Here is a 14,517-nt window from a genome sequence, read left to right as displayed (position 1 = left end):
TTGTTTTGGGATTAGCAGCAGGAATTGTTCATGCCCTGACTTCCCGAACCCTCAAGGTTTTGGTCCCATTAAAGTACCCCCAATTTTAGCACTGAGGCAAGAGTCTGTTTTTTGGAACATAACGGACAATACAGGAAGTTCAAAGAGGACTCATACAATTTGATACTACTCCCTGAGCACTTTTTAGCCCAAGATACTGTATGTTTGGGTTGATGGCAAAAGATGCAAGGATTCTTGAAGGATTGTAGCTAGGCTTCGACAAATCCTCATTGCAGATGCTCTCCAGACAGTGGAAGTGTTACATCAACAGCCCCATTCTTGGGAAGGGACTAATTTTTAGGTAGTAGCTTGTTTCTTAGTAACACATTTTTTTTTTCTGGCTCTCTTAACAGAATAAAATATAGTCACATTACAGGAGCTAGCAATTGCTGATGACAAATATAAGATTGTTTGCATTTTCTGAAAGTAGCCCATTTAGAACATAAACATACTTGATACTTGAGCTTTTTTCTTCTCAAGGGAAAACTCTTAAGGAAAGCACCTTTTAAAATATTATCTTTGAAGAAATAAAAGGAAATTTATCATGATTTGGGAAATAGAATTAGTCTAATTATGCTTTTTTTTTTTTTTTTTGCATTACTGTCAGCACACATATTTGTTGAGAGCCATTACGTGTAAAATACCTTGTCAATGGATGTTTAAAGAAGCATTAGGTAAAATCCTGCCTTTTAAGAGAATGTGTTATGGTTAGGGAGCTCAACCACTAGCAAATGTTACAAATAGCTGTACTGTAAGGCGACACAGAGTAACTACTAAATAAGTGGCACAGACAGTACAACTCACTTCTAACTAGAATATCAAGGGATGGCTTCATTAATGCATTCAGTGGGAAATGCTGAGATAAGCGAGGAGATAAAGTAGTTACTGTCCTTGAGAAATTTACAATCTATTAAGGGGGAAAAAACCCATGAATAATAAAGTGCTGTTGATGTCAAAGATCAGCTACATTTTAGACAGGCATTGAAAGAGGATTTCTATAGGCAGACAGGGAAGGGAGGACCTTCCAAGCAGACAAGTGGGTGTTCCCCATAAGACGATGCAAAAGTGGAGGGTGATACCATCAGAAAGTAGATTAGGTTGGCTTCTGAAGGGGTGTGACTGTCAGATGAACTTGTATTTCATTCTATAGACAATGGGGTTCCATTAAAACTTATGTTTTGAACAAAGAGATGGCATAAAATAATATCCACTGATAAATCTCTGAGTTTTTCAAGAAGGTGACAGTGTATACCATGATGCTAGTTCCAATTTCAGAAAAGTTCCAGATAAGTGAGAACTTCAGAATAGATTTTTATAAGCTAGAACAAAATGAAGTAAAATGGGGGTCTTAGTTATTATCCTGCTCCATACCAGAGGCATAATCTTTTTTGATTTGATGAATCTGTGGAAGTCATTAGACATTTTACACAAGAAGAAAATAGAAGTTGTGAGAAGGAGAAGTGAATCATGCATGCATTAGGTGTATGTATGTGTTTAGAGAGGTTGGATTTAAAGTTTGGTGATAATTTTGTTCAGAAATGGAGTACCTCTAAGCCTTTGAAATGTAGTTATACTTCATTTTCCATAATAAATGAATTCCAGAAAAGGCATACGATTTTTTTCTGCAAATTAAAATTTCAATATATTGAAATAGTTTATGTTTAAAGCCACCCAATTGTGATTGCCATAAAGTGCACATTTTTAATTTGTTTTTCTCATTTATTTGCCTTTTAGATGAATCTAGATTTTCTACATGTACATTTTGATTAAATTAATGTATGATTGTTTTTTGGAAACTTCTACTTGTCATGTTTCAAAGCTGCACGTTAACTGAAATTCCACATGTTATTGCTTCCAGTCTCTAGTAGCCAGTGAAGCAGTTCGTGCTATTCAGAAAACCAGTAAAAATATCAGGTATACACATGGCCGTGGCTCAGAAACCTTATGTAAGTATTTCTTCTTATGATCTTAGGGAACTTTGAGCTACTAAAGAAATCTGTGTGATCTGTTTTTCTTTGTGTATTTAATTTTTCTGAATTAAATAGGGTCACATGTAATACAACTGAATTGTAATAATTAGGAACAGAAGCATAATAGCTATGACAATGCTAAACAAAGCTATATTAATAAATGAGTTCCTAAAAAGAAGCCAAAATGCTATTTAAGTAATTATATTTATCGCAATAAAGTAGGAATTACAGAATTGGCATCACAATAGTTGAGTGAAGCAGAAACTAGTTCATAAAACTTTTGTATGATCCCCAGGGCCACCATGGAAGGTTGTGCAGGTTGTACCCTACAGTAATCTAGTGCATACCATTTGCATCAAGTGTTTTTTAGTGTTAGCCTGCCCACAAGAGTATTAGCTCATAACATATTACAGTTGATTGTCTTTAACATATATTACACATACAAGAGCTTGTGACACTCTTAACAAAAAGTTTTGATTAATTTTTGCTGAAAGATATTTAGTGAGTAACTCCTATCTACACACAGTGGGAGGACACACTGATTTTGCCCTTTTGAAGTTTGAAGGGAGATGGGAAAAGAGGATCAGAAAAATAAACCTGTAACCAGGCATCAGAAAATGACAGCCTGAAGGCCAAATTCAGGTTTTTCCATTTTTTTTTAATGATTAGAAAAAAAAAAAAAGAGGTAAGGTGTGGTGGCTCACGCCTGTAATACTAGCACTTCCAGAGGCCCAGGTGGGAGGATCACCTGAGGTCAGGAGTTCGAGACCAGCCTGGCCAATATGGTGAAACCCCATCTCTACTAAAAATACAAAAATTATCTGGGCATGGTGGCGGGCGCCTGTAATGCCAGCTAATCGGTTGGCTAATGCATAAGAATCACTTGAACCTGAGAGGCGGAGGTGGCAATGAGCCGAGATTGCGCCACTGCACTCTAGCCTGGGTGACAGAGCAAGACTCCATCTCAAAAAAGGTTAAAACTGTATTTAGCATGAACACTAAAATGTGTACACATTTTAGTTAACATGCATTAAATTGCAACAAGTCTTCTGGCAATTGTAGCTTTCATGTGATGCTCCCCAAACTGTACTAGATAGATGCTAAAATTATAAATTAAAATTTTGGGTCAGACTTTGCCATAATCCTGGACTCAATTTAGCACTCAAAAAAAAAAAAAAAAAAAAAAAAAAGAATGTCAGATTATTCAATTAATGGGGTTGGAAAATCTAACAAGGTACCTAGAAAAAAAATTAATTGGATTATTAATATGCCTTTCACCAAAGTAAATTCCAGGTACAGCATATATTTTCATATGAAAACCCTGCATAAACTAAGTTGAAAGCTCAGTAAGGAGAAAAAATTCCTTATGAAAGGAGAAATGAATGAAAGGAGAAAAAAAGGTCTACATGCCAAACAAAACCGATAACATTAATGTTGTTTTTATAAGCAATTGATAAAATGAACCAAGTAGACAAATGAGTAAGGACAATTCATAGGAAATATAAAGATAACCAATAAATATGCCAAACAAAATGTGCAACTAACTGATAATCAAAAAAAAAATAAAGACAGTTGGATATTATTTTTCACCCATAAAATTATCAGAATTCATAATTCCTATTGATGGTATGGGAAGGGGAAGCGGGCAAATTCATACCCTGCTTGTGGAGGTATAAATTAATTCAGTTCTTTTGATGTCCATTTGGGAACATGTCGTAATTGCAAAAAGTGCAAAGCCTTAGACTAGCAAATCTATTCTAGGGAAAAATATTCTAAAGAGACAAGCAATTATGTATAAACAAGGGTACTCATTGTAAAATTGTTTATATTAATTAAAAACTGAAAAAAAATCTAAAGGTATCCAAACAAACATTTAAATCAAACAATTCTTAGTTTGTTAATTAATTTGAAAAATCTATATTTCAAAAATTTCTTTCTTCTTCTTTTAGACCTAGCTCCTGGAGGTGCGGATGATTGGATCTATGATTTGGGCATCAAATATTCGTTTACAATTGAACTTCGAGATACGGGCAAATACGGATTCTTGCTGCCAGAGCGTTACATCAAACCCACTTGTAAAGACGCTTTTGCCGCTGTCTCTAAAATAGCTTGGCATGTCATTAGGAATGTTTAATGCCCTTGATTTTATCATTCTGCTTTCGTATTTTAATTTACTGATTCCAGCAAGACCAAATCATTGTATCAGATTATTTTTAAGTTTTATCCGTAGTTTCGATAAAAGATTTTCCCATACCTTGGTTTTGTCAGAGAACCTGATAAGTGCTACTTTGACATTAAGGCAGACAAGGGCTCATGTCTTTTTACCTTTCAAAAAAAATTGTAAAAGTCTAGCTACCTACTTTTTCTTTGATTTCCGACGTCTGACTAGCCATCTCAAGCAACTTTAATAACAAGTTTCATGCTGATCATCGGATCCTACTCAATAAAAGGAAGGGTGGTCAGAAGTACATTAAAGATTTCCGCTCCAAATTTTCAATAAATTTCTGCTTGTGCTTTCAGAAATACAACCACGCATTCCGTTTGCTCCACGGTAATTAGGCGATGGCCCGGGAAGGGGAGGGGTGTCAAAAACGACAAACATAGCCTCTCATTCTAGCTCAGCTGCTCAATAAACACTGTTGAACAAATGAATGGCTCTAAGTACTGTCAACAACAAACGCCGCATTTTGCGCATTTACAACAGCAGTTTATGGCAAGGAATTATGTAATAAAAAGAGAAAACTGACTTAAATTCACTTTTAATTGGGAATTTTAGTTCTCCCGGGCTCCCAGTTTCCTCTCCCAGCATCTCTCACAGAGTACGGATTCTATTTCCACGTCCCGCCGCACTCTCACTCCTTGCCTGGGACATTACGCCTAGAGGGCGTGTCCACGGAGGGCGGTGTCTGCGCACTGACGACTAATCTGACGGCCGGAAGCTGCCTGGGTCTGTAGAGGAACAGGGCAAACCTCTGACTTCCGGCGGCGTTTTGAGGCGGTCCTCCTAGCGGCCTGGTAGTGTTTTTGTTGCCTTTTCTTAATCTACAATCTCTTCGTTACTTTTCTTCCTACGACCGAGTTTCGCTTGACCCTGGCGAGGCGGCGGGCGGGTTCTGCTTCTGAGCCATCCCGGGGGCCCCTCGCTAGCCGAGGGCCGGTTCCCGGGAGCCGCGCGCGCACCGCTTTCTCCTCGTCGTCGTCCTCCTGGGTCCAGGCGCGGGGACAGAGAGTCGCCTCCCCCGCTCCTCGGAGCGGCGGCGGCGGTGGTGCCTCCGGACTGCACTTGCGAAGGGAGCTTGGGGAGGAAGTAAGCGTTCTGTGAATTGGTGTGGGTATCTGGGGAAAGGCATTGGGCGGACCCGGAATGTGGAGGCCCAGTTACCCCCATCTTCGCTTGAGTCACTGGGATTTTGAGCTTTCCTTGAGCATCCCACCCTTAACTCTGCAATAGCCCCGGGTGCTCAGATATAATTTCTCGCTCTGTTTATGATTCTGGCATTTGTCTAAGGGGGATAGGTAGACTCAGACAATAGGCTGTGCCCTTCGTTACCATTTGATGTAAGCACGGGAACCTTTGTGTGGTATTCGTATGTGTGTGCGATGGAAGAGTGCAGCAATCTGCGCTTAAATTTAGATCTTCCTCTATACGCATTCCAGATCTGTTAGAGCAAAACGTCTTACTTGTGATTGGTCTTTTTTTTTTTTTTTTTTTTTTTTCCTCAGCAGTGATAACGATTTAGGTCCTGGGAATTGAGTGCTACTTTATCTTCATATGCTTTAGGTAGTTAGTTTTGGCAACTGTCAGAAACGGGGGAAAGTGCAATGAAAGGAGAGAGTCTGGCGGCATTGTCTCTCTATAATAGGCTAACACAATTTATGTAGTTTGAAAATTATACAGAGTTGGTAATACTTGAATTATATTGATGAGATCTTGTTAATGAAGGGTAGTCTTAAGGTATTTGGTTATACTATGGTGCTTTCAGGTAATTCGAACTACTTTGGAAGTATGAAGTCTCTTAAGATTTTTGGATTTTTAAAGTAGTTTAAAAAGTTTGGAAAATATCTTTACACCTCAGGGTTTCAAAGTCCGCGATACCGTTGGAGAATATTTAATGCAGTTCAGTCTATGGGTATATGGTGCCAGTTAGCGGGGTCTAGTTCTGTAACATTTGAAATTGCTGGCTTTAGTGCAATATATTGGAGCGTTTTGTGAATACAATCTATAGATTTTCAAATAATTTCTATTTTCTTAATGAACTATGTAGATTGTAACAGATGTCAGTTTCAACTAGAGACTGGCAAAGTTGATGCAAGCTTGTAACAATTTGTGGCTTTAAAAATAGTTGCACTGTGAAACTAAGGCTTTCACTATGTGCATCTGGTAGGATTCAGTTTTATCAAATGTATGCCTCTTACTGGCTTCCTGATTACTGGTCATTCTAAATGAACATTGCATATTTTGAGATTTGCAAGCTTATATGATTTTCATATTTGTCATATGAATTCAACATACTAAAATCCAGCAAGTGGATGTATCTTAACATCTATACAAATTTTTAAAATTGTAATAAGTCATCAGTGTTTATTTATAATATGCATTGGCATTTACATAGAGAAAACACATTGTTTAACTTACATTTACTTAGAGAGTTGATTTTCAGTGGATGTTAGTCTTCCCATCTCCTCATCTCTCCCAACTCCATCTCATATAGAGCTGGAGCTATTTCTTCAGCTGTTAGTAGTAGTTGAAACATTCACTGCTGTTGATATACAGTCTTTAATTCCTTTTTTTGTTTGTTTTTTGTATTTTTGTATGTTTGCAGTTCTTTGTAGTTCACTTTAGAGTAGCTACCAGCATGGGATGTCCTCTGTGCACAGTCTTTTTAACAAATTATTTTTTCTGCATAGTGCTACAGTGTTGCTTTGTTAATTCCTATGTAGTCAGCTTAGTTCTGTCAGTTGTGTTTGGAATTTTGTTTGTAATTGTTTTAGTATTAAATTTACGGAAGCAATCCGAAAGTTCGTTTTAGAAAGTTCTTTTTAAAAAGTTCTCTCAAACTGCTCATCAAATAAACTTATTTTTTTCTTTCTAAAAATAAGAAGTATAAATGTGAAGATACCTTATTTTTAGTATCTCCTTTTTAATCTTAGAAATTCAGAATATAGGGATTTATCCTACTAGTTAGTACATTCGTGTGGTTTTAATTGCCTAATTATTTGAAAATTTCCTAATATTATGCCACTACTCATCCAGATTAAAGTGTTATGCTTTCACTTATGCTTCCAGTAGATGAGACATGAAGAAGATAATTATGGATTGAAGTGAAGATACTAGAACGGATATGTGTTTATTGACAAGATTTTAGTAATTGAGCTCCTGGAGGCATTATTCAAGAAGAGACCCTTTTGTATGCTTCCCCTTTCTCAGCCATAATTATAATGTGAACCTCTGAGTACAGTGCTATTCTAAGTTTCCCAGGGCAAGGGAGCAGTTCCCATGTAAGACCCTCTTTTGTTGTGTCTTTATTAATAGACTCAAACTTTGTGTCCCAGATTTTCTTTTTCTTTTTCCATTTTCTTTTTTAATTGAAAAGAGATTATAAATACTTCAGATATTCATTTACTCTGCAAATGGAGAGGAGAAATAGGAAAATAACGGAATAGACTTTCCCTAGTGCCACTGTCTTTGATAATGCTCATGTTTGGGAAAGACTTGATGGTGTGGGCGGAAGTGTGATGGCAACTTAAACCAAATAATAATTTGAAAACAAAAATGGAGGAAAACCTTCATAGAAGAGTAAATTAGTAAGTTATTTGTATGACCTCGATTTCTGTTCTCTATGATAGGAAAGACTTTAGTGTTTACATTTTTATCTTATTGTTTCTAATTTTTCTCATATACTTTGAAGCATTTACTTCTCATGTTCAGGCCTGTTCAGACATAATTTGAAAAAGTTTTCCCCCGCTTAAAATCTATATTTTAACTGTTGTGGTGTTCATTTTCCTTTATGGGCCCAAAGTTTTAAATAGGATTGAAAATTCTAATTGTCACGTTAGTTGTTAACGTTTAGTTTTAATATATGAAAAAGGAAATGTTTTTCTGTTGTATATAATGTATTTATTTTTAGACAAATGGGATTTTTAAAGTTATATATTGTGTTCTTTGCAAGCATGAAGCATTTTGTTTATTCAACCTCATGAATGTCTCATTAGTAATATTTAAGTGACATTTTATTGTTGACTACTTGTGGAAGTTTTTACATGGATAATCAGAAGAATTCTTTCAGTTAGAAATCTTCAGTTTCTACTTTTTTCACCAGATGTTTTATGCACACACACATATATATCACATTAAAGAACATTTTATTAAGAATATATGTGTGTGTGTTTGTGTATTATTGTTGTTATTATTATTCTAGTTTTAAATGTTCTGTCCAGGACCTTGCTGTAAACCAGACCTTGTACTCCGATGCAGTGCTACTTCAGGGCAAAGTCTGGTACTCTTGGACTCTGAGAAAAAGGAGAGAACATCTTATTTATTTATTTATGTATTTATTTATTTTATTTTTTTGAGACAGTCTCACACTGTGGCCAGGCTGGAGTGCAGGGGCGTGATCTTAGCTTGCAGCAACTTCCACCTCCCGGGTTCAAGTGATTCTCCTGCCTCAGCTTCCCGAATAGCTGGGATTACAGGTGTGTGCCGCCACACCCAGCTAATTTTTGTATTTTTTAGAGATGGGGTTTCACCATGGTGGCCAGGATGGTCTCGATATGTTGGCCAGGAATGGTCTCGATCTCATGACCTCGTGATCCGCCCACCTTGACCTCCCAAAGTGCTGGGATTAGAGGCGTGAGCCGCCGCGCTCGGCCACATTTTGGTTTTTTTTGTGTTTTTTTTTTTTTTTTTTTTTTTGCCACATTTTTACTTAATTTCATTTCTTCCCTAAATTGGAAGACTTAGTACAGTAGTAGCTGGAAGTGAAATTCCTGGGATAATTACTATGTAGATGAGTCTTGAGTAGTTCTTGATATCACTGGTAAAAGCAATTTTGTCTCTGCAAAGAATATGGGGGTAGGGTGACAGAGGTGAGGAGGTGGATCATTAGTCTTCACTCAAGTCTTTCATAGCAAGTCCAAACCCTTGAAGTCTTCAGAGTTTGTGTTAGGGAGTCTAGGATTGGAGAGAAGCTCTCAGACCAGCAAAGCAGTAGGTCAAAGGAGGAGAGTAGTGCTAAATCAAGCAACAGAGGACAGAGCAGGAAAAGAAACTGTAGTGTTAATACCTGGAACTCTCAAAAAATAAAAAGAAAGGAGATGATAGATGACCAATGTTTTAAGTATAATAAGTACAATACTAAATAGCCTGTTGTCCTAACTGGAAACCATTACCATTGAAATTTTTGAGGAAGACTGTGCTGGGAGTGGAGGCATGTTGGGGGTAGTAGAGATGTTAGGGGCAGAACTAACTCATTTCCAGTGACAGTGGAGGGAAAAATAAAAAATTAATGTTAATGCACTTGAGGCGGTGTGGTGGGATGGTGTGCCTGTTTTTAACTTTAAGGAAATTTTGGAACCTATTCAATTTTGTTTATTAAGAAATGTTTTAAAAATTGAATTAATGGTTGAGGATTACACTGTATATTTGTATATTAATATAGCAATATATAATGAAACTATGTTTTTCTGAAACTTCTTATACATTGTGTGATACATTTACTTATTATTGAATCATGCTTGGATATATATTGTTAAAAAAGTGTTTTTCTCAGTTAATGAAAGCTCTACATTTTCTAGATCTTTCTCAGCTCCACTTCTCTTAGCTTTCAGTTTTTTTATGCTCAGTAAATCAAATAGACATAGGAAATTTTACCAGCTTCTCTGTATGTTCACATTTCGACTGAGAATGAATCTAAGAAAAATTAAATCAAAGATTGTCTTATAATGCTAACACCAGTATGTAGGAATGGTGTGTAGTTCCTTACTTGGAGAACAATTAATATGTAAGTGATTTTGTGTTGCAGCCGATTATTGTTTATGTGATGCTCTCCACTGATTCTTAAATTTATAATTACTGTGACATAATTCTCTTTTTAAAATCATTAAAAATTAATTGCTATTATATCAAAAGAATTATTACATTTTATATTAAGAAGAATATAGATTTTCTAGTTTAAAATCACCATATATTATTTCATATCTTCCTTCCTTGATGCACCACCTTTTATTTATCAAATGTTGTTCTTATTCTTTGGATTCTTTTAAAAATTGAGCTGAAGTACCTCATTGAACCAAACATTGTTTATAATTTTTTATTGCTGTTTCAATTAGGTACTACTACGATTTAATTTCCTTTAAAGTAATATGTATTTACTTTGAAACCACATTAAAGAACATTTGTGATCTTTATAGAGACTAAATGAAACTTTTTTAGCTACTATGGTTCATTCTAGTAACTTTTGATGATTGATAGGATTTCAACTAATATTTAGTTTGTAGAAAGTGGGATATAGTATGGTGTTTTTTTTCCTTTCCCTTGCGAGGCAGTTTCTACCCTCTTCCCACAGTAGTGTATGCTCTGGATTGTATCTTGGTCTAGAATTTAATATTGTTTTCTAATGTCATAATATCATACTATCATTATCTGATACTTGCATCACTAGTTGAATTACCGAATTATGTCATTGGATTAGATTTTTACTATAGTTTCAGTTTTTGAATGTGTTATTTACATATATATGTATATATACACATATATAAAAATATATACACATATAAAAACTACATATACATGTGTCTATATACATATATAAAATACATATACATGTGTATATATACATATATAAAAATATATATACGTATGTATATATACATATATAAATATATATACACATATGTATATATACCTATAAAAATATATACATATGTATGCATACATATATACACATATAAAAATATGTATACATATATACACATATATAAAAAAATACACACATATATACACACGCACATATATATTTTTTTCTTGAGACGGAGTCTTGCTCTGTCGCCCAGGTTGGAGTGCAGTGGTGTGATCTTGGCTCACTGCAAGCTCTGCCTCCTGGGTTCATGCCATTCTCCTGCCTCAGCCTCCCAACAGGCGCCCACCACCACCATGCCTAGCTAATTTTCTTTTCTTCTTCTTCTTTTTTTTATTTTTGTATTTTTAGTAGAGATGGAGTTTCACCGTGTTAGCTACGATGGTCTCAATCTCCTGACCTCATGATCCGCCCACCTTGCCCTCCCAAAGTGCTGGGATTACAGGCATGAGCCACTGTGCCTGGACCTTAAAAAATATTTTTATGTTTACATCAAATCTAACAGAGCTTAAACATAAAATAAAATAAAAATATTTTTACAATTTGTCTTTTTTCTTATTACTAATAGTGGTAAAATTGTCTATTAATTACTTTTAACACCTTTGAATTTTATGTCAGTATGGTATAGATTATAGAAATATCTTGACTTTTTCTAGTTCTACAATCTGTCCTGTTTTGAAAGTTGTTTTTATCAACATTGAGTTTTGTTTTGGTTTGGTTTTGTGTTACTGGAAAATAAATATGCTTGATCAGATTGTTTTGACTTCTGTAAGTCAAAGAAAATACTAAAATATCGTTCATTTTTCTCAACCTGATTTTTGGAACATAACTATTGTCACTTACATTATGAAAAATAATTTCTGCTGTCAAAAATTTCACCCAATTTTTTTTTCCATTTTCTGTAACATAACTTTTTCAGTTAACCAGTTAATGGTTAACAACTTTTTCTTAAAGGATAGAGTTACTAAATTTTGAAGCAATTTTTGTAAGTAACTTTTATAAAGTAAACGTTTTGTACTATATCTTCTGAGGTTGATTGTACTATGAAAACTTCACTGTGGGAGATCATATTCATTCACTCCCCAGAAGAGGTGCAGTTGTAGCCAACAAATCTCACAGCTGTTATAAATTCACCAGTAAGGCATGCTTTAGAAGATATTATCTCTGTTTACCTGTGACCTCTCCTATGCCTTTTTTTTTTTTTAATCTCCCAAGGAAAATCTCCTGTAATTTTACACTGTTACCTATAGTTTTATCTACTTGTAAGCTGTGGGCTCAGTTATTTAAAACTGAAGAATTTTACAGTTTTGCCTCTTTCTTTTTTGGTTAAAGTAGTACAAAATGTCAAAAATTAGAAGGAAGGTCACAGTGGAAAATACCAAGACCATATCTGATAGCACATCCCGAAGACCCAGTGTATTTGAAAGGCTTGGACCCAGCACTGGCAGTACAGCAGAGGTGAGTTGTCACTAGTATAGTCACAGGGGTTCTCTTAGAATTCTATTATTGAAATGCTCATTTGTATCATAAAGGTGAACAGGTTGTTTTATTGTAGGAATATTGGTTCAGTAAATTTTTTAAAGTGTGTTTTATAAAAAAGAGTGAAAAAGGTGATAAGGTTATGGGTTTTTCATATATTTTTCCTGAAGTTTTTATTATTTGGGGAGTAATATATCACAGTTAGCTGAAATTTTGGTAACATTTGTTTTAATTTTGTCCTGCTAGCACTTTTTTTCCAGAAATCAATATGAAATTTACATAGTAATATCTGTCTCTTAGACACAGTGCCGTAACTGGCTGAAGACTGGCAACTGCCTCTATGGAAACACATGTAGATTCATACATGGCCCTTCACCTCGTGGTAAAGGTTATAGCAGCAATTATAGAAGGTAAACTGAGAACTTTGAATTGTTCATGTACTATTAGAAGATGACTTTTGTAATTTATCGAGTGTAAAAATCTGCAATACAACCATATATTTGGTCAGATTTTCTATATTGGTGGTAGTCTTACCAGTGATCGAAGATTGACAAGATCTTTTTGTTACTATTTTCAAGATTAATAAAATGTTTGCTTTAAAATTAACTTATTTGTTCATTATTTATTTGTTTTGACAATAGATCTTTTTGTAATATGTGTATGGCTTGCTTTTTTCCCCTAATTATGTATTAAATTGCTGCTTAAGACAGCAGAATTCCATGGTATCTGAATTTCTTTTTAGTGAGGCTATTTTTAACTCTTAAAATAGTAAAATTCAAATAGGGTATAATTTTAGCTGTTTAAGATGTCCTGAATTCAAATTTTGCACAAATTCCGTAGATTAAAATGCATTTGCCAAATCCCTTATCACAGTATGTTAATGAAAATATGTATTTATATGTGGATAAGTGTACTCCATATTTCAAACATAGTTTTGCCTTTAATAAAGGCTTGGCTAGATTAAACTTACTTAATAAAGACTTTTTATTTTTCTTTTGGTTCCCTCATGATGATGATTTTAGGGTGTTTAAAGATGTAATATACATAGAGTTTGTCACAGAAACAGTTTTAACTTGATTGGTAAACAAATAATTTACCTAGTTCCAAAATTGGTTATGCTGATTGTTTTGGCTATAGCATAGCAACACTATAAAAACTGAACATTAGCAATTGGAAATTTTTTTTTTTTTTTTAGTTGGGTGATTTTTTTTTGGGTAGTGTATGGGTAGATTTTGTTTAGGAGAATTTAAAATTCAAACCCTCAACATTAGCCAACTTCCTTTTCACGTAAACATTGTACATTTTAGTTTATTTGTGATTCTGAATACTGTTTTATTTGTATTTAGATTGTCATTTGTCACTTCTGTTAATGTGGGAAAATTAGTGTTTGTAGTATATGTGTGATTAATTGTATATATACATGTAGATACATACCTGGTGAAACTATTTCAATAATTTTAATGTTTTGCTTTCATTAATACTGTACTTTTAATACATTTTAAAATGTATCTTTGAATTTTATTAGCTGACTCAGAATTTTTATTTATGCAATCATTTTGAGAAAAATGGTCAGAGAAATTTGTCTAAAATGGGAAAAAGTAATGTCATTACTAGACTTAGAATAAAGGATATTTATTATAATTTTGCTATTTTGTGTGTGTTTTTCCATCTGATAATTTCTTTTGTATTTGTGCTTTTTTTTGTCGGGAGGAAAAACATAGTTCATAATGTGAGTCAAAGGTGAGAAGAAAAGCAGTGTATTTTACAAAATGCTTATTTATATGTTTATATTACAAGACTTTTAAGTAATTCATTGAGAATTCGCTGTGTGTAGAACATTCACTCTGATGGGTGCTGTTTAGGATAGAAACAAGTTCATACTAAACTGTTTCATTATATAAAGGAAACCGGGGCACATAGGATTTACATGTACATCATAATTATAATTTAGAGCACTTAAGTACTAGTTCTTAATAAGAGATTCCAGTTTCAAATTTAGCTTTAACTATTAAAACATTTAATATAAATCTATTAAATATGCATGTAAACATCAATGAGATCCTTTAAAGTGAATTAACTCAAATTATTTCTTTACTAACCTTATGATTTGTATTCATATAATCAAGGAATTGATTTGGTTGCTCAATGACTGCTTGAAATAGATGTGAATATTT

At 34.3% G+C, this 14,517-nt stretch overlaps 2 protein-coding genes across 10 annotated transcripts in view; both read left to right on the top strand.

Moving 5' to 3' along the window:
- The window catches only part of CPB2 (carboxypeptidase B2), a 52,164-nt gene extending 47,293 nt beyond the window's left edge, over positions 1–4,871 (top strand). For both annotated transcript variants that reach the window (XM_037986718.2, XM_007960336.3), the window contains 2 exons: positions 1,898–1,985; positions 3,959–4,871. In XM_037986718.2, the coding sequence (XP_037842646.1) occupies positions 1,898–1,985; positions 3,959–4,143 (273 nt within the window). In that variant the 3' untranslated portion in view covers positions 4,144–4,871. The remainder of the gene's footprint in view (positions 1–1,897; positions 1,986–3,958) is intronic.
- A 79-nt stretch (positions 4,872–4,950) lies between these two features.
- The window catches only part of ZC3H13 (zinc finger CCCH-type containing 13), a 93,991-nt gene continuing 84,424 nt past the window's right edge, over positions 4,951–14,517 (top strand). For 4 of the 8 annotated variants that reach the window (XM_007960341.3, XM_007960337.3, XM_037986715.2 and 1 more), the window contains exons 1-3: positions 4,997–5,316; positions 12,197–12,322; positions 12,644–12,753. In XM_007960341.3, coding sequence (XP_007958532.1) covers positions 12,206–12,322; positions 12,644–12,753 — 227 coding nt within the window. In that variant the 5' untranslated portion in view covers positions 4,997–5,316; positions 12,197–12,205. Of the gene's footprint in view, positions 5,317–12,196; positions 12,323–12,643; positions 12,754–14,517 lie in introns of all 8 variants that reach the window. The other 4 variants (XM_007960338.3, XM_037986712.2, XM_037986714.2 and 1 more) reach the window with 3 other exon arrangements.

The sequence above is a fragment of the Chlorocebus sabaeus genome, chromosome 3, assembly GCF_047675955.1.
Source record: "Chlorocebus sabaeus isolate Y175 chromosome 3, mChlSab1.0.hap1, whole genome shotgun sequence".
Taxonomy (NCBI): domain Eukaryota; kingdom Metazoa; phylum Chordata; class Mammalia; order Primates; family Cercopithecidae; genus Chlorocebus; species Chlorocebus sabaeus.
Note: the sequence above shows the minus strand (reverse complement) of the source record. Positions and strands in the feature narration are given on the sequence as shown.